General features: G+C 38.4%; 1 protein-coding gene across 2 annotated transcripts in view; it reads right to left on the reverse strand.

Moving 5' to 3' along the window:
• The window catches only part of LOC139713270 (D-2-hydroxyglutarate dehydrogenase, mitochondrial-like), a 35,746-nt gene extending 9,171 nt beyond the window's left edge, over positions 1-26,575 (reverse strand). Inside the window, exons 1-6 of one of the 2 annotated variants that reach the window (XM_071625025.1) lie at positions 26,554-26,575; positions 24,021-24,155; positions 22,578-22,837; positions 19,244-19,441; positions 14,489-14,682; positions 12,162-12,330 (exon numbers count right to left, since the gene is read on the reverse strand). In XM_071625025.1, the coding sequence (XP_071481126.1) occupies positions 12,162-12,330; positions 14,489-14,682; positions 19,244-19,441; positions 22,578-22,837; positions 24,021-24,094 (895 nt within the window). In that variant the 5' untranslated portion in view covers positions 24,095-24,155; positions 26,554-26,575. Of the gene's footprint in view, positions 1-12,161; positions 12,331-14,488; positions 14,683-19,243; positions 19,442-22,577; positions 22,838-24,020; positions 24,179-26,553 lie in introns of those variants that run through there. The other variant, XM_071625018.1, reaches the window with a different exon arrangement.
• Between the last annotated feature and the right edge of the window lie 508 nt (positions 26,576-27,083).

A 27,083-nucleotide genomic window follows, 5' to 3' on the forward strand; every position in this document is an offset into this window, starting at 1 on the left:
GACCTTCTGTAACTCTGTTGTCTCTATAGGGTTTCACATCCAGCTTGCATTAAATAATTTGGCTAATACCAGCACTACAGAGGATCTTCATTTACTTATTCTTTTTTTTCCCTTCTGATTGATTCTTTGGTAGCTTTCTTTGAAAAAAGAGGGAACTTTCTTGGCATCCTATGATATCATGGATGGGACAACAGAAACAAAAAACCCACAGGAAACAAGATAAACAAAAAACAACTATGATACTCAAATGCACATAATTGTTAATTGCCCATCTCAGCTGTGAAAATTGATGATATACTATTACCAACCAAAAAGGATGTTTGTAACTTATCAAAGAAAATAAAAATGTAGATATCATGACATTCTTAAAGAACAAGGGGTTCAAAGTTAAGGGGGCAAACAAGTGATTTATGTCATTTTGATAATAATTATTCATGAAGAGCAATGAGTGTAGAACAAGGCAATCACTATCAAGGGATTATCAGATTAACATTAAATTTTGTTTGACCACATTCATTACAAAATATCATATTTCTGAATATGTGAACGAACCAGAAGTAGCTTTAACAATATTTTGAATTCATAATCTGTAGAAATTTTCACATGGTATTGCATTTTCCTAATGATGCATCACACACAAAAAATGAAGAAACAAATTTTGAGAGAAAAATGCAGTCTATGTGAAAGTCCTCTCAAGAAACATTTCATTTTATCACTCATGGATAATAAACTTTTAACCTGCTTTGTGCAGTTTGTAATACAGAATCAATTTTTGTTGTTGTTGTTGTTTTTTTTGGTGTGCGCCTCCATAGGTATTCCCACTCAATTAGGGCTCAGATTATATTATCTCTTTTACCAGGTTTTTGCTGCATTTTTGCAGTATGGTTGTTTATATTGTATTCTGTTTGTGTCAAGGATCTTGCTAGATCATTTCCAGTCAATTTGTTGTTAAGTTAGCTGTATATTTAAGCAGTTGAATTTTGTATTTTAATACTGTAGCCGACTCTGTATTGCCATTTTCAGTGTCCAGTGTTGTACACTTACTTCGTGCATCTTGTATGTGTACTTGCTTTGTACTTTCAATAGCATCTTTTGTTGTCACACCCTTCACATGTGTATGTCAATGTAATCTTGCACCCATATATCTTCAAAACCTAGTCTCTCTCATGCTCCTCCTCTTCTGCCAGACCCCTCCGTTCATCTTCCTCTCTCCAATTACTTCATGGCCCACGTACAAAAACCCGTTATGGTGACCGAGCCTTCTCTTCCATAGCTCCCACTCTTTGGAATAAACTCCCTCTTTATATTCAGAATGCCTCATCTGTTGAATCATTTAAAATTCTTCTCAAAACTCACCTATTTAATCAGTTGTATTTTTTTTTTTCTGGAGGCGCACACAGTTATGAGTTATTGTACCATTGTATCACATGTATTTTTCTCTTCTTTTCTTTCTTCTTCTTTAGTTACTGTTAATGCTGATTTTGTTAATGTTATTGTGTTTTCTAGTCTATTTGTATGAGTAACAAAAGTGCGCTTTATAGAAACATCAGTATGAAGCACCATATAAATGCAATTATTATTATTATTATTATCATTATTATCAAGTAATAGTTTGATGCTAATTCTAGAGCAGTAGCTGCTGATTTGACAATATGTGACACTGCACCTCAAAACAAACAAAAAGTCGCCAGACATGAATTTTTAGTTAAGACCATATTCTGAAAGAGCAGACTTTAAGCTTTAAAATGATGTATAACTCAAATCAAATGGACTCTCCTAATATACCTAAATATTGGAAAGAAAGCCCAAACTCAGGAAAAGTGTGAAGTGAGAAAAGAGGCTCTGAAGTACAGTGTCTATTCAAGCGCTTAATCTTTACGAAGCCATACTTGGCTGTGCAATGAATGGGACAAAAGACAGGAAGTAAACCACCAGAGTAACAACAATGAAGGGATTATCAGATTAAACTGAAATTAGGCATGCCTCATTAACACATTCTGTCCATAATTAATGCCAACTTTCAAAGCAGTAGCCCTATCCTTTCAAAAGTTATTAGAGTTGAAAGTGAAGAGTGTGGACAAGGTTTTTCAGAAATGAAAAAGGGATTCTAAAGACACACCTAATCACACTATTCTACCAAAAATGTTCGAGATAAACTGCTAAAAAAACACACTTTCCTGCCCGTTTTATGATACCAAATTTTAGCATAATGTAAAAGAAGACCCGCTCTTTCAGAAAATATGAAAAAGTCAAGTTTGGCTAGGTTGACCCATTTCACTTATTTTCAGTCCTCACGCAAAATCAGTGTGTGCGACTTTATGTTCGTTTTGAGGTGCACGGTCACATATGTACTTTTAATAGACAAATAGCACTCTGGGTGGTTCAGAATATAACAAAACTGTCAATCATATGCAACTGATAATTCCAATATTGTGATTGCTGATATGACAAACAGTACTCGATTCTATTGTACACTGATAAATACTGAACATTTCTAATCACAGACAAGAAACAATTAAAAACAATCAACAAAGAATAGACAAACAAACAAACCACAGGTATGTGCCATCAAACAGTATGATAACTGCATACACTGCACTGCCAATATTTGATGCCCCAAACATCAATATATATAGCAATCTGGTGTTCTAGGCTGAGCAGCCTCTGAAAAATAAAAATGCATTTCATGCTTTGTCAAGCTTTGTTTTGATTAACCATATATGTTGCTCCGGTCTCTCGTCTATCATTCATTCAAAATGATGGTCTTCTGTATTTGTGTTACTATTTATGGTAGAATGATTTTTGTCTTTTGAACTGCAGGTACATGTAATTCTCAGGTTTAAATATGTATAAAAGAACACCTGTTTGTCTACACCTTGTATGATTGTGAAAAAAAAACACACCATTAATCAATCACTTTAACCTGCTTCACCAGTTATAGTCAGGCAATATAATAAACCTCTGTTCAACTGACTTTGTGCTACACATACATTTTGTATCAATCAATCAATTAATCAATTAACAATTAGTGTGCCTGTTTTGCCTAATCTTTTCAAATGTATATTTATCACATTGGGGAGAGGCTGGTGACCCCCATGACCTTTTGTAAACGACTTTTAAAATAAAGTTTAATGATCTAGGAAACAGAGATTTCATAAATTTATGCAAAATAGCTGACTAAAAATTAAGAGGGATACCATAGGCTAATACGCAGAGATACAGGTTTTTCTATTGGGTAATCTGTTCAATTTCCACCAAATATCTGCTCAAAATTGAAAGGCAGGATATGTTTGTGAAAGGGCATCAAAACAAGACTGCTGGCTTCACACTGTTTACTGGATGTGGCACAGTGGGGACATTTGCCCACATTATTATGTAATCATGTCTCCAGATAGACAAAAAGCCTAGGATTAATCATGCATGTGTGCCAGAGGAAAATGTACATTAAATTATGCTTTATCCCACTGATTAGGTAACCCTGCTTTCCATCACATCATGGTTGTTCTTTTTTTTCCCTCTTTTTTTTTTTTTTTGCTGTTGTACATGTACATTGTATGCTTAATTTGTGTCTTTGCTCCATGTGTTTGTGCATGTGTGAAATTTGTTGTTTTTGTTTGTTTTGTTCTATTTTTGCTGTGAAGTGGGGTAGGCATATATATAAACATTTCAATGATAAATGTAAACATATACATTCATTTTCATAATTTTCTAAGAGTATAAAAGCTTGGAAGAAATAAGAAAAAAAAACCACCTAATTAGTTTAATATTTGATATCTGAATGAAATGTGACAAAGAGCATTGATGAAACAATATGCCAACACCTTCTTCAAAGAAATCAATTACGTTTTTGTCCATCATGAGTTCCAAACAATCTCTGAATGACCTTGTCAGAGTAATTTGTGAATTCTATTGTGCTAGCCTAGAAAAAGGCAGGATAAAATCTGACCACACGAGATATGCACAGTATATAATTATGTATTATGTTTTAAGGTGGTGGTATTACATTTGGAGTATCTTTGAAACTTATTTTGACAGCTAGACAAGGACACATTAAGGAAAAGTCATTCAAATAAGACATTGATATCTTCTCTCAATGCTTTCCTTTTGTCTTTTTCTTCTTTCTTCCTTTTTTTTTCCTTTCTTTCTCTCACAACTAATGCTGTTACACCCATGATGCCCCAGGCTGATTGAATTTCTTTCTGGATTTGGGCAGTTAATGCCCATACATGTAGATGTTGGAGAATTGAAGACTGAGGATACCAATATGGTAACATGTGAAATCTCCCCCCGAGGAAATATGCAGACAAATATGCGGGAACAGGAATAACAATTATAAAGATTATACACTTTCTGTGAATATCAAACAAAAAAAAAGTGAAAAAATAATACAGCAAGAAAGTGAATCATGACTTTGGTATTCTATTTATAAAATCCCAGACAGCCAGATTAATTTTGTAAACATGAGATGTGAATCATAGCACAGTTAGTTTGCACTATCTGTGAATTGCTTGTCTAAATTGTTCTGCCAGAGATGTTTTGAAGCAAGCACTAACTGTATATAGCCCAACCTTTTTTTACAATTATAATTCTAAAATGCAAATTTTTTACTGCTGAAATTTCATAACTTTTGGTTATCATTAACTATTCAAGACACAACAAACATTGAAAAGAAAAACAGAGAAATTGCCATAAATGAAAAAAAGTAATAAACCTTTGGTACTTTGATTTTCTCTTTAATAAATTTGTCTAAATTACATTTGCAATACAAAGAATGATAATTATTTGCAACATTAGACCATGGGATTCAAAGCTTAAAGACAGCCAATCCCTTTTCCATGCAAATTTTTGAAAAATTGGTGAGAACACTTTAGGTATTGAAGAAAACACTATTTGTGACCCTGCACCTCAAAACAAACAAAAAGTCGCCAGGGATGAATTTTTAGTTAAGACCATATTCTGAAAGAGCAGACTTTAAGCTTTAAAATGATGTATAACTCAAATCAAATGGACTCTCCTAACCTATCTAAGTATTGGAAAGAAAGCACAAACTCAGAAAAAGTGTGAACTGAGAAAAGAGGCTCTGAAGTACAGTGTCTATTCAAGCACTTAATCTTTACCAAACCGTGCTGGCTGTGCGATGAATGGGACAAAAAAACAGGAAGTAAACCACCAGAGTAACAACAATATCAAATTAAACTGAAACAAGGAAAAGTAGAAATTACGCGGTGCGTAATATATGTCCCCGCCGGAAGTAGCATTTAGTAGCAAAATTTACAATATAGGTAAAAAGATCAAGGTCAAAGGTCAAGAAGTCAAAGGTCAAAATTCTGTGTAGAAGTTTTGAAGCCCTCACCTAGTGCCATCACCTAAAGCAAACGGATCAAAATCGGGTTAGAAATGGCGAAGGAGTAGCATTTTGTAGCCAATGTACAATATAGGTCAAAAATCAAGGTCAAAGGTCAAAGAAGTCAAAGTCAAAATTCTGTGTAGAAGTTTTGAAGCCCACACCTAGTGCCATCACATAAAGCAAACGGAATCGAAATCGGGTTAGAAATGGCGAAGGAGTAGCATTTTGTAGCAAAATGTACAATACAGGTCAAAAATCAAGGTCAAAGGTCAAAGAAGTCAAAGGTCAAAATTCTGTGTAGAAGTTTTGAAGCCCTCACCTAGTGCCATTACATAAAGCAAACGGAATAGAAATTGGGTTAGAAATGGCGAAGGAGTAGCATTTTGTAGCCAATGTACAATATAGGTCAAAAATCATGGTCAAAGGTCAAAGAAGTCAAAGGTCAAAATTCTGTGTAGAAGTTTTGAAGCCCTCACCTAGTGCCATCACATAAAGCAAACGGAATCGAAATCGGGTTAGAAATGGCGAAGGAGTAGCATTTTGAAGCAAAATGTACAATATAGGTCAAAGGTCAAGGTCAAAGGTCACAACTGAAATTCTGCGTAGAAGTTTCAAAGCTCCCATGTAGTGCTATCATATAAAGCAAACCGAATCAAAATTGGCTCATATTTGACAGAGAAGTAGCAAATTAAACATTTTGATCACACACGGACGCACGGACGGACACACGGACGCACAGAGGGACGGACACACGGACACACACACGTACGGAGTCCGTTTCATAGTCCCCTGCTCGAACTCGTTCAGCGGGGACAATTAAGCATGCCTCATTAACACATTCTGTCCATAATTAATGCCAACTTTCAAAGCAGTAGCACTATCCTTTCAAAAGTTATTAGAGTTGAAAGTGAAGAGTGTGGACAAGTTTTCTCAGAAATGAAAAAAGGAATCTAAAGACACACCTAATCACACTATTCTACCAAAAATGTTCGAGATAAACTGCTAAAAAAACACACTTTCCTGCCCGTTTTATGATACCATATTTTAGCATAATGTCAAAGAAGACCTGCTGTTTCAGAAAATATGAAAAAGTCAAGTTCGGCTAGGTTGACCCATTTCACTTATTTTCAATCCTCATGCAAAATCAGTGTGTGCGACTTTATGTTCATTTTGAGGTGCACGGTCACATTTGGAAACCTCCTGTAAATTTTGAACTCAAGAGGGTCTTTATTTGTTTACTTAAATTGACCGTTTAGATTTGAATAATTTTTGCGAACTTCGCAAAAATTACAAATCTAAATACTAGTCTAGTTTTACAGACCTGTGTGATGCACTTAGTTGTACATATAGTTCATGTAAGTGGTGTGTTGTTAGCCATTAATGATAACAAAGTAAGAGAAGCTAGTGATTTCTTCTTTTCTGACAGCTTTAATATGCATATCTGTTGTTGGCATAATTTACTCTTAATGTGCCATAATGTACACCTCCTGTGTGCCACATAATTCTGAGGCAGCAATGTAGTTTTGCTTTGGGAAAACATTCTGTGTTTCAAATCTATATAATTTATCAATTTTTGTTATTCTGGACATGTAATGTAAAGAGAGTTGTAGAGAATTGCTTAGCTTTGCTTTGATGTAAGATGACATTTTGAGCGTTTGAGCAGAATATGCAAAGTTGGCACACCGTCGACTGAGACAGGCGTGTGAACGTGGCACATAAAGAGTTAAGAGAAAATAACCATATCTGGGGAAAACGAATGACTCATTCTTGGAGATAACATAATGGGCAACATTTGTGTCAACTTTCGCCATGATTGCTTGATCGATGGCTGAGATCTTGGGGGAGGCAAATATGTTACACCCCCCACCCCCATGTCCCCCATGTGATTTGCAGAAACCACTCATTGTAAATTCCACCCATGGAAGAAGAACAGGGCAGAAACTTTATGAAACTACTAGAGAAGCACTCTGAGAGCACAGACCTCCGCCCAGCATGCAGCTCATTTCCACCACTGATCTTGTTCTTCCATAAGAGATCAGCGATTTCCACCCATACATACTTATAGGTATAGCATGTGCTGAAAGTCGCCCGATTTTCCAGTACAGAAGCCTTCGTTACGTCATAAACCCTCAGCTGCACGGCGCAAATCGCCCTAGCAGAAATAAGAGCATACACTTTAGTGCGCACATGCAAATCTCAAATATGCGCAGCCTGAACCCCCAAGTTCATTGACCCTACCTGCCAAAATGCCAAAAATCCTTCATAAATTCTCCCATAATTGTCGGATCACTACCAAAATTTAATTATCTGTTACTTGTATCATACTAAATCTTTCCTGCAAGTTTCATCCAAATCTGTCAACTACTCTTTGAGTTATTTTGCACATGGACAAACTAACTATACTAACAAACAAACAAACAAACAAACCAACAGTAATGAAAACATAACCTCCTCCCTTGGCGGAGGTAATAAGTCAGCAGTTACTTTGGCACTCTGCCATTCTCCAAGAATAGAATGTTGTTGAAAATTGAAGTCCTACAATTTTATGATCCCTTCTGAGTGGTTGCTACGTAGGAAGCTCTATATCCCTACAGATGTATTTTGTGTGTCGCAAACTAATGGGTGAACTCAAAATTGACATTTGATTTCAAACTTCCTTTTCTCTTAAGTTTCATCCAAGCATTTTCAATTTTCCACCATTAATTTTGGTGAGTCCAGAACATCTAATCATAATGAGTAATCGTATTGCTTAACCTGTTGAATACTAGTTCCGAGTATACTCGGGCAGGTGTATACGGGAAGTGCATGTAATAGCAAGATTGGCATGCCCTCCCTGAGAATTTCATCTACAAGAATCTGACCCTTAATCCGAAATTTCGTGTGACAACTCATTACTGATTTTGTGAAAGAAGATCACATTATCAGATGCGAGTTTCTTCACTTTGTCTCCCTCTACAAATTAAAAAAAAAGCAACTGCTGACCTGTAAATCAACAAACATGTCGGAAAAAAGGAACCATGTTTGTTAATTTACAGGTCGGCAGTTGGGATCTTAACAAATTTAATTTGTAGAGGGAGACAGAGTGAAGAAACTCGCATCTGAACCTTCACCCTTCTGAATAATATCTTTCTTTCATTTAAGATCACATGATGTTATTTGAAGTTTTATTCTGTTTACAGTCTAGCCTGAATCATTTATTTCTCTATTCCTTTGTGTGTCACTTCTATCTTTGGAAATATTGATGACACAGGTCATGTGTGGAGGAGTGAAACTCGACGGGTTTAGAAACTTCTCCCGAATCAGCCTCCTCTTTTATTCCCCCATTTGATTTCTAACAGTGGTGGCCCCTGGACTGCAGACTGACATGACAAACACAAGCCCCCAAGAGGAGGTGGCTCAAGATGTCCTCCGGGCATCCAGATAATAAAATCTTGAGAGGTTGGATGGAGGACAGTGCCATCAACACAATGCCTCCCTCAAACAATGAGACAAATACAGTCCAGTACATGGTCAGCGATTACTACGGGGCTATCATGGATGAACGTACGTACGCAGCATCACGAAATGAGATTTCTCAAGAAAACCCCTTAATTTGTGATTGGCTAATGGGCCGCAAGTGACCTGGGAGCATCTTATCTGCTCTTCTGGATACTGCGGCGTCCAGAAATGCAATCTTTAATGCCTATGATCCACAATCATATTCATGGTCAGCACATCCTTTTGTTCTCTTAACTCTTCTTGCATTACATCAATGAGCCTTCTGCCTGTTTGTTACCAATTTTCATTATTGGAAAAAAAAAACAACAACATATTTTATAAACAAAGTATGTAGCTTGTTACAGCCACATCTTTGCTGTTTGAGGCTGATTTCTACATCATTAGTTTTATTTGTTTATATTTTTCTTAAAAAGGAAGAGGTCAACAGAAGGGTGCATAGATATGCCTCCGGAAACTCAGACCTGGAACTCATCATTATCCACAAAAAAAAATCATCATTTCTCTGACACAACTTTTGCAACCATACTAACATTCCAATTACTTTTTTCTCTCCTATGATAAGAGATAATCTGTTCCACAAATTAATTGATCTATTCTGTAGGACCTTCCTTCTTTGTTGGAATAATTATCTTTTTTTCTTTTTAGTTATGTATCAAAGAATCTTTTTGTGTGTTGATTTGTGTGAAAAATGTGCACAAATCATATCAAAATAAAATCAAGCACAGTGGTCACCCATTAACCAGGAGCTGCTTTAGTGAGAACCCTGCTTAAGTGCAACAAAGTTTGATGTAAAAAAAGTTTCACATGTTATACCCACCACTTACAATTGGAACTAAAATTGCTTTACCTGGTCAAATTTTTGCTGAAATACTTTTGTTGTCCATTATAAATGTCTGAAAATAATAACTAAATCCAATAGAAATAGTCACAGAGATTTCATTTCCATTACCAGATGGGTTATTTTCTAGCCAATTCCAGACTATGCTAATTGCAGTCCAAGGAATTGCTGCTATGCAGTAGGACGTAGGGCAGTCGGTCTATCGAGCATCGTCAGCTTCAACTCATGCACTTACCACCCTCTCAGTGTAATACTGAAAGTCAGATCACCTACCCCGCGTGCGGCCCAAACTCTCCCGGTTTGTGTATAGTATTCATTTGGTGTGTGTGTTTGTGTGTGACAGGCAGCACAAACAGGCATGAATATGAGCAAACGAATGTTTCTGTGTCAATCAATTAAAGTTAAACTGTTAAAGGCATGATTTACCATTTGTAGTTCAAACAAAAACCCAGCATTAGTGCTTTACAGTAATAGTTCTAAAATAAGAGTTAGGGATAGAAACAACCACTGTAAAAATTTGAATAAAGTTGAATATTGTTTAATATACAAAATGTGAACAATAGCTAAAATAAAAATGATTCTAGACTAAACTGTAAACAGTTACAGTTTATTGAGAAAAATACAGATATCTCCTTATATTTTAGGCTTTATTACATAATTCTACATAATAAGATGTTTTGTGGTACAGACCTACACATACAATGTATGCATTAAATGTCATATCTTGAAATTTTTTAAAATCACTGTTCCCAAAGGTAAACAGGACCTTTAAAGTGAACAGTGCATTCTTCCTCTCTGTGTTGATAGGGTCATAGCTACAGCATGTATTGTGACTTGCTACGTTGTACATTGTATGTACTGTGAACTCTAAAAAGGCTTATTTTGTGGATCAAATGAACAAAGGTTTGTTCCAATGTACAATCCCCTTAATCACGAGACTGCTGTGTCTTTTATTTTTATTGCTGGTTTGTGTCTGCGCGTCTTAGCATATGCGTTCTAGTTGCTGTGGTCATCAGTGGGTCAAATATTATATAAACTGTGCATGGTTAAATGTAATGCCCACATACTGGGCTTCATGTTGTGCGGTTTGCATGGGTCAATACCAGCCACAGCTTGTAATGAGTGAGAGCACCAGTTAGACGGGCAAAGACTTGTCTCCCAACCCCTCCCACTTAAAGGACAAGTTCACCTTCATAAACATAAGGATTGAGAAAATGCAACAATATTAGTAGAAACATCAGTGAAAGTTTGAGGAAAATTGGACAATCGATGCAAAAGTTATGAATTTTTTAAATTTTTGTGTTGGAACAGCTGGATGAGGAGACTACTACAGCTTGTGAGTCATATGCGTACAACAGTATAAAGAAAATATAAAAGAAAATTCAACATATTTTCACTTTTTTCGCATAATAAAAGAGCAATTGACTTGCCTCTTTCTAAAGGCAGGGGGAATAATATTACCCATAACATTTATCGGTAACGAGTACTTTTTTAAAAAGATGGAATTTTGTGAAATTCTCTTTATATTTTCCTTGTATTGTTGTACGCATGTGACATCTAAGTTATTCATACACTGCCGTAGTCTTCTCATCCAGCGGGTGCTGCACAAAAACTTCAAAAATTCATAACTTTTGAACGGATTGTCTGATTTTCCTCAAACTTTCAATGATGTGTTCTACTAATATTGCTACATTCTCTCAATCCTTATGTTTATGAAGGTGAACTTGTCCTTTAAGCGGTGACGACTGTAGCATCCACAGCACAAACAACCTAATTTACGAAACACAATGATCTGCATGGCTTCCCTCAATGGGGGCGCTGTTAACTGTTGCCAGCGTTTGTTTTTTTATGCAACTGACTGATATTGCCCTGCATCGGCATAAATAAGCACTGAATTCATCAGTGTTCCAGTAGTAGCCATGATAAAAATCCTCATGGCTACTATTAAAACACTGATCAATTCAGTGCTTATTTACGTAGATGCAGGGCAATTTCAATCAGTTGCATAAAAAACCTCTCGACAGAAGAATTTCATGAATTTGGATCATCTTTTTATTTGTTTGTTTGTTTGATTGTTACAAAGTGTGTCCTCTCTCTCTCTCAAAAAAAGTAATGTATAAGTCTGACAAGCAGTTTTAAAAAATAATCAGTACATTATAGTTCTATATGAAATAACAAATGAAATAAGCAAGAAGACTTCTGATTTTGTGTCATGAACGCAAGTAATTGCATCTATGGATATGGATAAAAACAGATCCTTTGAATCACCTCCATTTGACCATTGGTAATGCAACAGCCTCCCCCCCCCCCCCCAAAAGAAACAACATCCACAACATCCCCCAACAAATCCATAGACACATCTTACAACCATAGTTTGTTATTGTCTATGAGTCCAAAAATAGCACGAAGAGACATGGGGATTCTACATTATGAGGGAAGCCATATTCCAGCCTGCAGTTTGCACGCAACTGAGCTCACCCAGAAACGCGAGGTTGACGGCTTTCGGTCTCTGCGGGCACTTGATGGCCACTGCAGTGACAATGCCCAGGGTCCCCTCCGAGCCGATGAAGAGTTGCTTCAGGTCATACCCAGTGTTATCCTTGTTCAGGGAGGATAGGCAGTCTACAATTTGGCCATCTGCGAGAACCTGAAAGGGAGAAGCAAGGCATGGGATTCATGTGAAAGATACCTACTCAGGTCTTTGGCACATGGTTTGTCACTTGTCATTAAATTCTCTTCACGCATGCTACACCTCAATTCAAGGATATTTTCATACAACAAGGGAACAAAATTTTTATGCAGGGAATGCCACAGTACAGGGAGACCTAGTGAAGAAATAAATACATGATATCTAGGGCCTGTTTCATAAGGATTGAGCGTAAGGTGCAATCAATCAACAATTGTGTTTTTTAAACAACCTTGTCATTGATCGCAAGTAATGCTCAATCTACTGAAAGTTATGCATTTCATAATGAAAAACATCACTCATTGAGACCACAGTCAAAGTGATTGAAAGGGGCATTTTCATGCTTGTAACCTCCTGGTGCGTGAGAACATCTAATATGGTAAAACTAAATGCACAGCCCTCACCACATACCCATTCCTGGAGCGCTCAAAACATTGGTGATCATTTCAACAGAGTGTCAGGCATTTCACATACACTCCTAAACCTAGAGCCTTTAGAGGGGCATAACTCTAGAGTGTTCGAGAGCATAATTGCCTGTTCAAACAGAGTTCAGAGGGCTTGACCCATTGAGGACGAGTCCCGAGTATACTCAGGTAACTGTCTATGGGAAAAGCGTGTTGTACTGTAGCAAAATCAGTCCGTCCTCGACGGGTTAAGGAGTGCTCCTGGGCTCCATTTCATAAAAGATGTTGGGATAGCAACTCTTGCTGGCATGGCAACTTCAAATAGCAACAGCCACTCAGAAAGCTGGATTCTTGTCTTTACCATGACAATTGCCATTCTAGCTAGAGTTGCTATCATATCAACTTTTTTTTTTTATAATGAAATGGGCCCTGGAATGCTCTAAATACCCTGTATAAATGGAGTATGTGACATCACTAGTAATGTGCTTCTCATTATTTTACACAGTACGTAGTAGGTCATTCTACATGTACGGTACATTGTGTAGTTTCCTAAAAGAACGTGTCTATCCATGCCTACTGCCTTCCATGCTTGAAAATAAAAAGAGCATCACCAAAAGTACATAAAAATTGCTACAAGGTCAATTCATGTTGATGGATACTATGAAAGAGACAATGTAACATCACTACAAAAGCTATTTCAGTCTATCGACACACCCCTCTAATCTAGGGCTCATTGCTTTGCTTGACCTTGTTCAGAATGTGTTCCTTGCCACACATGCACACAAGAAAAATATGTTGAACACAAATCAACAGTTTGCACATATAAAATGCCCTATAGTGCTGTCAGACTGATTTATCATTTCACCTTTTTTTGTTTAGTTTTTATTCTTTTTTAAACCTGAGTATGGGGCCCATGCACAACTCTTTTCAGATTCAATATTTTTTATTTTATATTTATCTATTTATTTATTATTACTTCTTTTTTTTTTTTTGGTAAATGAGTGCAGTGGAAGCCTGTGTCCTTAATATGAAATTCATTTATAGTCTGGCACTTTATCAATAATATTTCTTGCTTATTTCCTTTCAAAACTGTATGGTGTCCTTGGCATCCTTCCTCTGATTACTGTCATGCTAAATTTAAGAGATTACACTAAATTAGTGAAACATTATCATTGATGCTATCAGCATATTCGTAAGATAATCTCTGCAGAATTAAAAGTACAGTTGTAGGTGGTACCATTGATCACATGTTATGAAGCATTTTAGAATAATATGGTAACAAGTATCTTTACATTTGGGTGAATAGCATAGATTTTTTATCAGCACTGACCATGATTAAAATGATGATGATGACGACAATGATGATTATGACCATTATCTTCATCCTCCTAATTGTATTCGTATTCATCCTCATTTGTATTAATGTCATAATTATTGTTCTAACCACAGAAAATAACTATTTTCAGGACGAATGTTAGTAAAAACATATACTTTTAATACAAAAAAAAAATCATAAATGTAGCAATCATGTGAAAAGAACGACCTGGGGTAAGCTAAGCCTGTTCCCAACTATTGATTTTTATGCACGCATCAACAACTCCCAATCAAATTGTGGTTTAAGTTGAACAATATGTGAGATGTACAATGCTTTTACCAATCAGCTCATTTAGATTTCACCTGGAATGTCTATAAGATTATCATCATCTGTGACTTACTGCTTCCACTCCGAGGACAGTGCCGTGCAGTGACCCGTACCTTAGGAGCCTCAGTCCCCCAGCATTGGTGGACACGTTACCCCCGATGCAGCAGCTGCCCTTTGCACCGAGATCCAGGGGCATGGCTAGGCCATACTCACTAACAACACTGTCCAACTTTTCGAGCACACATCCTGCTTGGGCCACTAATATTCCTGGGGAGAACAAAGAACAAAAAATATCACAAATCATATTGCCTTATGTACTTTTAGGTACAGAGATAATATACTGTAAAAGTGGATATTTTCGTGAGACTACTTTTTGTGTGTGTGTGTGTGTGTGTGTGTGTGTGTGTGTGTGTGTGTGTGTGTGTGTGTGTGTGTGTGTGTGTGTGTGTGTGTGTGTGTGTGTGTGTGTGTGCTAAGCTGGGTAAGATGAGATTTGCATGTTTTTAATTCTGCAGAATCAAGACATCAACTACAGGAACATATGGCAAGCAAAAATACTTGTGTGCTTTTATTTTTGCACCGATTTCTAGTTGCGAAATGCACGAAAGTTTCAACACCATGAAAATTTCCACTTTCACAATAATTTACTGTTAGAGTAATCACACAAATAGGACATCGTACACTGGATTCCACCTGTTGATGTTGAATAGTGGTATCAAGATTACGAAACATTCAGGATACTTCACCAGGATTTGATATTTTGTTTTTGTTCACCTTGACTCATCACTGGAATATTCAATTTGCATCGTCTTTGTTTCCATGACTGAAATTTTGCAAGTTATTGAGGTGCAGGTAGGCTGAAATACTGTATACGCCGAATATTTCGCGAGGTTTTTATTTTCGCGACTTTCGCGAGTCAGCTGCTATTCGCGAAATTAAAAACACGCGAAAATATTGACTCTGATGCCGATATGAATATGACATACGCATGTATACCTTTCTCTGTTCAGTACAGGACTCCACGATCGTGAATTTAACCACTCGCGAAATTGTCGGGAAGTCCCAATTCGCGAAAATTTAGACTCGCGAAATATAAGGCGTATACAGTAGTCTCGGAGATAAATACCCTTCAGAGTACAAATGTGACCCTGCACCTCAAAACAAACAAAAAGTCGCCAGACATGAATTTTTAGTTAAGACCATATTCTGAAAGAACAGACTTTAAGCTTTAAAATGATGTATAACTCAAAGCAAATGGACTCTCCTAACCTATCTAAATATTGGAAAGAAAGCACAAACTCAGGAAAACTGTGAACTGAGAAAAGAGGCTCTGAAGTACAGTGTCTATTCAAGCGCTTAATCTTTACCAAACCGTGCTGGCTGTGCGATGAATGGGACAAAAAACAGGAAGTAAACCACCAGAGTAACAACAATGAAGGGATTATCAGATTAAACTGAAATTAAACATGCCTCATTAACACAATCTGTCCATAATTAATGCCAACTTTCAAAGCAGTAGCACAATCCTTTCAAAAGTTATTAGAGTTGAAAGTGAAGAGTGTGGACAAGGTTTTTCAAAAATGAAAAAGGGATTCTAAAGACATACCTAATCACACTATTCTATCAAAAATGTTAGAGATAAACTGCTAAAAAACACACTTTCCTGCCCGTTTTATGATCCCAAATTTTAGCATAATGTAAAAAAAACCTGCTCTTTCAGAAAATATGAAAAAGTCAAGTTCAGCTAGGTTGACCCATTCCACGTATTTTCACGCAAAATCAGTGTGTGCGACTTTATGTTCGTTTTGAGGTGCACTGTCACAAATATGAAATGTGAAACACTTTATGTGCCTATGCACCTACGTGCAACTTGACTTGCCGTGATTTTCCACCAGCATTCCGTACTTGACTATAGTTGTAAAATTTAATGCATTCCATAGATTAGTATCAATGTGCCTCAATGCAACAGGATGGCCATGGTGACACAACAGGGATTAGGTACTCTACACTGATTGGCAATTATTTTCCAGACATCCATGCAATTGGCCAAAGAAAGCTCCCAACCATGCCTGGTAATCAGTGAACATAGTGCAATAAGGGCACATTTAAATCACAGATACTTAATAATGAAAATTCAATTCAAAGATGCCATTTGAATTTACGAGTAGAAAAAGTTCCATTAACTCTTTATGTGCTACGCTCTCAAGCCCGAGTCGGGTGACTGTGTGCCTAGTTCGTGTATTCTGCTCAAACCCACCCACGCCGATCAATTGCCAAATGCCATAGTACAATGAAAGCTTTGCTTGCAATTCTGTTCCTCTCACACATAGCTTTTGCATTGTGTGGTGATTGAATATCAAGTGGTGTTCCCTATTGGATTTTCAAAGTTTTCAAAGATAATTCAAAGTTTCTGTCATTTTTTTGTGTACTTGTGAGCACAAAAGTCATGCCTGTGCCAGTTATATAACTACTGCTCATTTGGAAAAGAAAAATAATCAAATCTGTCAAAAAATTTATCAGGACGTAGCGTCTGACTTTCTCTACAGCTTTGCTCATTGCTTGTCTGGCATTTAACCAAAATTAGCAAACAGTTATACATGGATTTGAAAAACATTATGTCTTCCCAAAGCGTGCCTGTGTTGCAGTCTCGGAATAATGAGGCACACAGGGGGTTTGCACTGTGGCGCATAAAGAGTTAAAGGGAGCAATGTCTGCATGGCAACGTAAAAGTCTGTGCTTAACCCATTGAGGACGATTTGATCTTGCTACAACACACATTTCCCATGGATGCTTGCCCAAGTATACTCAGGACTCATCCTCAACGGGTTACAAGTGGTACTGGCTGAATTGTAGACCATTACCTTCAAAAGTTTGTAGGAAATCTGGAAGAAGGCAAGAGACTTTGAAATGGCAAAGTTCATTTTTCTGTTTGTGGTTTATATGACTATCATCAAGGTTTTATGAATGTAACAGTTCTTGATGTCACTGACCTATATACTGTTGTTATAGTTTCTAATAAGGATTGCTGTTCCCATTTCTGAATAGGGCAATTCGGCAAAAAATATTCATTGATATGAAGGATGCCACCTGAAGAACTGAGTGTTATATACACTTCTAGCTTTATGATTGAAAAACATGGCAAAAATTAGTCTCTCTTACTTTTGAATAAGGCATGCAGTGTGGAATAGAAACCAAGCCACACAGATTCTACTTATCAGGCAACTGGTAACAAAGCTACGTAGATTTCACTTAAAGGACAAGTTCACCTTCATAGACAAGTTGGTTGAATGAATGCAGCAATATTAGAACACATCAGTGAGAGTTTGAGCAAAATCGGACAATCCGTTAAAAAGTTATGAATTTTTGAAGTTTCTGCTCAGTCATGGCTGGATGAAAAGACTACTATAGCTTGTGATGTCATGGATCACACAAGTACAACAATATAAAGAAAGAATACAGAAAATTCAACATAATTCCATTTTTCTCCCATAACAAAAGAGCACTCGGCTTCTCTCTTTCAGCAGGCAGGGAGAATAATATTACCCTTAACATATGTCAGTAGCAAGTCGAAGACCAGTGCACTTTATTCAAAAAGTAAAGTTTTGTGAAATTCTCTTTTTATTTTCCTTATACAGTTGTACGCATGTGACATCATTCACTGTAGTAGTCTTCTCTTCCAGCAGTGACTACGCAGATACTTAAAATATTCGTAACTTTTGAACGGATTGTCCAATTTTCCTCAAAACTTTCACTGATGTGTTCTGCTAATATTGCTGCATTCTCTCAATCCTTATGTACAGTATATGAAGGTGGACTTGTCCTTTAAATGATAACTGGTGTATAGCAGGTAAGGCTATTCTATAGCAGGGAATTCAAGAATGAAACACCATTCATGCTCTTTATACCCCTATTCCAAAGAGATTTTCTCTCATCAGTCACTCATCGGAAGTAAAGTTCATCGCTTCTGTCTCCCTACCGTAGTGTATTGGAGCACAGTCTGATGAATCCAACATCTGCTGGCCGACTATCAGGTCAGTGTCAGACATGTTGGGCGGTGATCTGATGAGGCAAGATGGTCCAATGAGGATCCCGCTCTACATGTCTGACACTGATATGATTATAGTCGACCAATCAAGGCGGATTCATCAGACTGCAATTCGATAAACTTTGGTAGGTTGCCGGAAGCACCAAACTTTGCTTCTGATGAGTGACCAATAAGAGAAAATCTGTGTGGAATGGGGTAATAACCCAGACAAAGTTTAGGTGGAATACAAACCTAAGCCACAAAGATTCTACATACAGTTGAACCTCTCTTATCCGGCCTCCCTTTATCCGGATCTCTCTATTATACGGACGCAATCTCGCCGTGATTTTTTTTTTTAATGATTATGGGAGGAAAGGGGGATTCCCAACTCCTTGAGAACTCCTACACAAACACACATGAATTACATATTACTTCCAACATGATTAACATACATTACATCAAATTTCCTCCCAAATTGCTTACCTTCAGACATTTTAACATCCCCAAACATCCCCAAATGTAACAATGAAAAGGTTGCAGTATACACATTACTACATGTGGTACTACAATGGGCTACATCAGTACATGTGTATGTATATGTACATGTATAAAGCATTGAGTCTCCAGTATCCGGCCAAATCCCTTATCCGGATGAGCCCCGGTCCCGACTTGTCCGGATACGAGAGGTTCAACTGTACATGTAAAGGGTAACTGGTGTGTGGCAAATACGGAACTCTTTATTTCATTACAGGAAATTCAAGAATGGAACACCATTCATGCTCTTTGCCCAGAGAAATTTGTTACCTGATGTCTCATCGATGCTCAGGACTTGATTCATGAGAGTCGTTGACACAATGACCTCATCAAAGACAGGCACACTGCCCCCAACCAGACCGGTGTTGCCACCCTGAGGGACAACTGCCAGGTTTCTGCTGTGGCAATAGGCCAGGATCTTGGACACCTCTTCGGTTGTCTTTGGTCTCAGCATGAGCCGGCTGCTGCCTGCAAATGAGAAAAGATTTTGATGCTCCAAATTTGGCAACACTGACATGTAAATATCGCAGATTTTCCTTTATAACCACTTGCAACCGATTCTTTCCAGTACATGTATCTACTTTCCACGTTCAACTGCATGTGCCATTGAACAATATGAAATATCAATCGGCCGTGAAATATGAACAGAGCACAAGCTTGGCTCGCAGACTCTTTTGCTATACATGACACTGTAAAGTGAAAGTCTACATCTAATGAGCTCAGCTTGATTGCTATGTACATCTTTATAAAAGTTTTACAACAAAACAAGCACACTGCTATGTTGGAAAGGGTAAATTAGACAAAAATGTATGCACTTTTCATACAGTAAAAAGAACATAAATTAATGGAAAAACTCTCACCACTCAATCATAGACATTTGTCTGGTCAGCATAACAAATGTTAACATGAATTCAGGGCACACATGCAGACACTCTTGTCTACATTTGGAGAACCTGGCATATCAGGTTGCCATAAAGAACAGGTTAACCCGAGTACACTCGGATACTCTGTACTCATCCTGTAAGGTTAAAATCAAACTAGCACACCCCCCCCCCCCCAAAAAAAAAAAAAAGAAAAAAAGAAAGAAAGAAAGAAAAAAATTAAAATCATGAGTTATGACGGGATGGTGGTGAGGCACAGGTATACCGGCCTTTGCCCTCTCATTGCCACAATCTACATCATATAGAAGGATTTCATTTACACAAGGTATACAATGTAACTTAATTTTTTAAATCTAAACACATAAGGGTCTTTATCACTGTTACAAATGATTTGTTGCTTGTTTGTGTGGTTTTTTTTGGGGGGGGAGGGGGAGGGGGTGTTTGTTTAATTTTTACTTGTTTTGTTTGATTATTGTTTGTGCACTTGTTTGTTGATTTTTTTTTTTTGGGGGGGGGGGGGGGGGGTGGGGGAGGAATTTTCATCAGTAATGCAAGTTAGCTCACTATACCTCTCATTATGACTCCTAAAAGCAGAGCTGAGAACTGGAATACTACTTGCATAATATTAAACTGATGAATTCTAACTTGATGATTAACTTTTATTACATAAAACCAGTCAGCGTTCCCCTGTTAACCCGCTGAGGACAAGTCCCGAGTATACTCAGGCTGGTGTCTGTGGGAAAGGCATGTTGAAGCAAAATCAGTCCATCCTGAACAGGTTTAATAGCTACTTTCTCTCCCTTCCTCTCTTTGTGATGCAAGAGGGATACAAACAGCTCTCCATGAAACATAATATTCTGCATTCATAACTTTCTCATCTCACAGGAACTAGATATGTGATCTATTCACTCTACGCAGAATTGCCAAATACTTGTGGGGCAAAGGGTTACATTATTATATAACTCCAGTTGTGTGCTAACCAATTCTCGCTATCGCCAATGACATAAAAAACTCCTGCGCACGCTAAAGAGCTCTGTCACAGGTGCACTGTGGGATTCCTTGGTCCATTGTTCGCTTCCGGTTGTCAAATGCGAGTCGTAGTTCCCATGAGATTCAATGGAGTTCTTTGTCTGCTTTTCCGATGTTAGCCGTTTTTTTCTTGGCTATAATTCAGCTTAAAAGAGTTGAAAGTGTCTATTATAAAGCTTTACTGATTTGCGGTCACTAGAGTCATGGTTCACTACTGCAAGGCTTCAATGTGCTAATCACATGATGGAAAGCGAAGAAATCTTCAACAAAAAATACCTCTCTATAAAGACAGAGCGTGTTGTAAGTGCATGTGCAGCCAAAACTGGGGCTAGTTTGCCACCCGAGCTATCCCATAATGCATCTAAAACGCTGCTCTGCGCACGGCACCTACGTACATTGTATTGGCGATACCCTCAATTGCTCGCAGCCCCTGGATTTGTTGTTTGAATAGAGCATGGTAATCATGCCATTACAGACCTGGATCTTTATTCAAGGTCTCCACATAGCACAGCCTCTTTGAGTATACAGATTCCATGTAGATATTCCACTTATTAGACTCTAAACAACACTTGATGTAACAGTTATCGGAAGATGAGAAGAATCCAATTTATTTTCTGTTTGCTCTCATGACTAATATTGTATATTGTAGCACTCTGATGAGTTAATTCAACTCCATTCTATTCTTTATTTTTGAATATACAGATTTTATGTAGATATTCCACTTATTAGACTCTAAACAACACTTGATATAATAGTTACCAGAAGATGAGAAGAATCCAATTTATTTTCTGTTTTCTCTCATTACTATCAGTCTATTGTATATGGTAGCACCTTGTTGAGTAAATTCAATTCCATTCTATTCTTTATTTTCCCAATAGTTTATGATTACACTGAATGGCTATCATGACAATGCACATTCAATTGTATCAATGGTATTCAAGGACGTGGATGATTTAATGGTACAAGGGATATTATCACAATTTGAAGTGGATTCATGGAGTTCCGAGAGCCAACAAGTAGTTAAATTGAATCTTTTCTTCTGCACATTTCAACTGTGTCTGTACCAAGGGTTGCCAATTGTACGTCTGCTCCCTCTTCAAGCTCTTGGATTGCAACAATTTGTGACCCTGCATCACAAATCAACAAAAAAGTCACTTGACATGGATTTTTAGTTAAAAAGCAGAATCTGAAGGAGCAGACTTTAAGCTTTAAAAGGAAGTAGAACTCATTAAAATGGACTCTCCTATTATCCAAACAATTGGATTAAAAAAAAAGAAAAAAAAAGGATGTAAACCACTGGAGCAACAACAATGAAGAGAGTATCAGATTAAGCTAGAATTATGCACTCTTCATTAACATATTCTGTTGATGGTTAATGCCAACCTTTAAAGCAGTAACATTATCCTTTCTAAAGTTATTTAATAGAGTTGAAGGTGGTGAGTGTGTACAGGGTTTAGAAGAAATGAAAAGGTAACACTTTGTAAGACACATCTACAGTGTAATTACACTTTGCAAAAAAAAAGTGTAAAAAAAAAGTGTAAAAAAAAACCCTGCCACAAAACACAATTTCCTGTTCCCTCTACGATCTCAAACTTTAGCATAACATAGAAGAAAACCTTGCTCCTTCAAAAAATTTGGTATTTGGTACCGACAAATTGTCTAACTCTATGGTGCCCTTCAACTGACCAATTTACCTCTACAAATTCTCATCCAGTCTGTGTTGGCTCCCGACAGTTCATCCTCGTCTGTGATGATGCGCCCCTCCAGGAGCTCGTGGAAGAATCTGACGTCGTCCTCCCCGACCTTCCCGTAGTCGCCCCTGACAACGGAGGGGAACCGGTCTCTCGTGAGGGGTACCTCTGTGCCAGTGGAGCAACTTTGAGGAGATGTGCAGATGAGCCGACTTTGGCACTGTTGCCCTGGAATGACGTGCCTGAACACACATCTCTGACTTCTGTGCCATGGCAGACAAAGGGATAACAAAGGGTAAAGGAAACCATGATCAACCAATGATGGTGGACAATGTTTGTAGAATGATACTGACTGAAAAATTCATGCCAACACTCCTATTACTTTCTTCTTCCTATCTTTATTTTTCCACGTGATATCTAATTGACTGCAATTTAGGGACATGGACAAAAAGAAAGACAGGGGCAAATCTGTTATGATACCAAAGGTGGTATGTGTTGCTTTACGTCATGCTGCGGCTAAGAATATAAACCATGCAGAAGAGATTCCGAAAGTGGTAGTAGTATATCTAAAATATAATCTGATACATAATCTGCATATACAATTATGTTGTGACATACTGAGTAGTATATAATCCAATATCTAAATCATTGCAGCCCTATTGCATGAAAAGATGCAGTGAAACATATATCAGAACATCCAACATACAATAAGCCAGGTATTTGCCAATCAGAATTACTTCAATAATCACAGACTTACAAATATGTATGCTTGATATTCTGACATGCATTTTATCTCAACTATTATACAACAGGCCGCAGAAATTTTTGTTTAACTTGAATCAAGATTTCAGTACATCCTATTAACCCAATACATACCATAACCTGGTGGATCAAGTGTGAAGTGTGAAAAATTCAACTTAAAAAAGAAACTGGTGTGATATGATATGCCAAAGAAACATAGAAGGCCAAAAGCAACATGCATTCTTCTCTTATCACCACCCTATGATACAAACAACAGCTAACAGGGGGGGGGGGGGATCCATATATTCTGTAAAGAGGGGACGCCTTTACTGAATTAAAGTGGGTTGCACGCCCCCACTTTTGTTTTTCGTTTTATTTCTTTTGTTTTAACAAAAAAATTAAATAAATGGGGAGGGGCACCTGTTGCACTCCCCCCTGGATCTGCCTCTGACCAATAATTTGCAACACATCATTTTATTTGTGTGCTGGGAAGTCTCACATGTCTTGGGACATCAAATATCACCTTCGACTTTTCAAATTAAAAACTGTATTTTTGCACAAAAATGCCTTCACCATGAAACTATAAGCTCTTGAACTTTAATGAACTTGGCTAATGACAGAAAAAACAAATAAAAATGAATAAAATGAAATAAATACTTACAGTAAAAGAATAACAGAGAGATGTCTAAATGGTGTCAGACTAACCTGCAATTAGCAGCTGAGCCCTCCGGGTGAGAAAGGTGTCCACAAGCACTAAGAGACCTTGGAAATCGTCTCATGAGAGCTTCTTCCTGATTGGCCCATCTGCAGGTGGTTGCCCGGGTAACTGTCCTCACAGCGCTGTTGATTCTTAGTGGGTGCATACTTTGTTACACATGAAAACCTATGACCTTTTTTTTTTTCAATGAAACAGAGAGCATAAAGTAATGGTTACTTTAAACCCATTGATGACGAGTCCCGAGTATACTCTACATGTAGCAGGTGTCTACTGGGTAATGTTGTAGCAAATCAGTGCGTCCTCATTGGGTTAAGACTGAAGAGCATTATGGTCCGATAGCTTCTTTCTCCACTCAGCAAGTCCATTACAAGAGACTTCCTTCTTTTTTTTTTTTTTTTTTTTTTTTTCTTTTTGGGGGGGGGGGGGGGACCAAGGGTTTGGGTTGGGGGCTTGTTTGTACAGTTCAGCTTTAGGGTTTACTAGGGTTAGAGTTTAGGCAGGGTTAGGGTTAACCGCACCAGCAACCCCAACACACGTACACAGTCATACGGCACCCCAGGGTTAGGTTAGGGTTCCAGTTTAGAGTTGGGTTAACTCGGGTTTAGGGATAGTTTAGGGGCTGAAGCCTAAGAATATAATTCAGCCCCCTAAAACCCAGGATAGCCCCAATGTAGACGTAGATGCAGACCTTGACTACTTGACAAAAACTGTCTCCATTTTCCAAAGAGGTGAAAGCCCAAGCCTACAAGCACTTGTCCTCCCACAAATTGAGTATGGGGTAGAGGCCAAGAATTTTTTTTATGAATTTACTTGTTTTAATATCAATTGATTGGAAAACATATGACCTTAGACAGAAAGATCCGTCTGTCTGGAGGAGTCTTTTATTTTTTTGACGTTATTGCCAATTGCTCTCCTCAGAGGGGATCTGCGAAGCCAGACGCAGTCTCCACAGAACGTATCCCCGACGACCAGATACAGTCTGATCTTTCGGTCAAGTATGACCTACAACGTGCTGCTGCTGGTGCCCGCTTTGTTTACCGAGCTATTAATTTATTAGTATAGTGACACTCATCTTCTGTCACACCATTACTATCCAAGTTAGACTGTGACCTGTTTATTACAGACGCGCCGTCTTCTTGCGCAACATCTCCTTCTCATGTAGCCATCATAACCCCAGCAACCTGTTGGCAGAAATGACCACCTCCTCAAATATGCAGTCTCGGAAGCCACAATTGATCTATATACAAATAGATGGGGTCTACTCATTTTTTACAAGAACAAGAAAACTGTGCCCTGTGGAACGGCCTACCATACTCTGCGGTACAATACTTCAAGAACACCTAAGCCCTTTTTACACTTGTGTTTCTTAACCCCGTACTCTCTCTGACCCAGGACTATCGTTAATCCCGCACCAAGTTTTTCAGCTTTTTACACTTGCCAATAAGATCTTGTCCCACTCCCAGGCTAAAGAGAAAACTGACCTTTTTACACTCGTATAATTAGTCCAGTACTTTGTGTGGTTCAGGCTTCGTCTCCGTCGCTTAGCCCGGATTATTTCTTCGTTCTGTTTACACTCGCTTGCTTGGCACCGCAATTGCGGTGCTAACCCTGCTTTTTGCAGGGCCAGATAGTAGCATGGTATCAGTGGGGCTAGCCCACTCTGGCAAAAACAAGTAAACAGAAAGTGGGCTAAGGAAAGTCCAGTACCAACGGTGGGGCTAAGGCCCCCCCCCCCCCCCCCCCCCCGACATTGGTACGGGACTAAGCAAAAATTTGCAAGTGTAAAAAGCCCTCTCGAGTATAGACAGGGTCTACTGCTTTCCGAGAGGCTGCCCTCGTCCGCGACCCTCTCATTTATTTGGAACATGCAGCCCCCCAGGATAATATGATCCATCGCATCGGCTTGTTTTTAATTTTACTTGCAGCTTGTTTTTAATTTTACTTGCACCTAACAAATCTTTATTTGTAACTATAAATTTTATAATTGATTATTATATTTGCTACACGCTCCGTCCGTTGGGTTGGCCTTTTTGATCATGTTGCATGTTGATGTCACCGTGTACCATCCCAGTACGATAGCTTCCTACGAAAAGCTGCAACAGGGATTAGATTTTACTCCTTCGAGGTTTAACTTCAAGTCTAGAAGGGTCTAGACAGAAAGATCCGTCTGTCGAGAGGAGTCTTTATTTTTTAGACGATATCGCTCTCCTCCGTATAAGGAGGGGATCCGTGAAGCCAGACGCAGTCTCCGCGGAACATTTCCCCGACGACCAGATTGAGATACAGACCAATCTTTCGGTCAAGCCCTAACCCCGGCGGCGCGGGGCGCTGTAACCAGTAATCAGTATACAGTAGTGACAGTACAGTAGAGTAGGGTCGCTGGTGCATGGTGCGGTTAGTCAAGCCCCAAACCAACTCCATGGGAAAACAAAATCGAATTGCTTATATTCAGTGAGAGCGTTATCATAGTGATTGCCAGGTTATAATTAGCTCGAAAATGTGTCTACGCTTGAATAGTACCTGATAATCTGCCGAAAATCTCCGTCCCCAAAGTCTCGGCCAGGTAACGAACATCCCACGGGCCGCTGCTGCACCGTGGTGGTGTGTAACGTATGGTACCGTCACTACAGTGCCGGTGGGTACCGCGAACCGTGCATGCATACTTGTACTAGGCATACGCATAATGATCACGGCTCACCGAGTCACATGATCAAATCACCTGATCATGGACCTTCAAACGCCCCTGCCAAAATTGTGTATGGGGGTGCGCACCACAGAACTCTCAAGAGTTCTGTGGTGCGCACCCGTTCCAAACACAAAAGCTGCGGAATCCCCCCCCCCACCTTGTTTGTTTGTTTGTTTGGTTTTATTCTATTTGTATTTTTATTTATTTATTTTATTTCATTTTTTTTTTGGGGGGGGGGGGGCGTGGTGGTCGAATCAAGGGGCTAAGACTTCTCCCATTCCCGCCCCCACGGCGGAAAAAAACCCCCAACAAAAACAGAAATGGGACGGAACCCTGTGAGAGTCATGGGTTTTCTTTTGTGTAA

Source organism: Diadema antillarum, unplaced genomic scaffold, assembly GCF_040938485.1.
Source record: "Diadema antillarum isolate AM-2024a unplaced genomic scaffold, OU_Dant_1.0 scf00000043, whole genome shotgun sequence".
Classification (NCBI taxonomy): Eukaryota; Metazoa; Echinodermata; class Echinoidea; order Diadematoida; family Diadematidae; genus Diadema; species Diadema antillarum.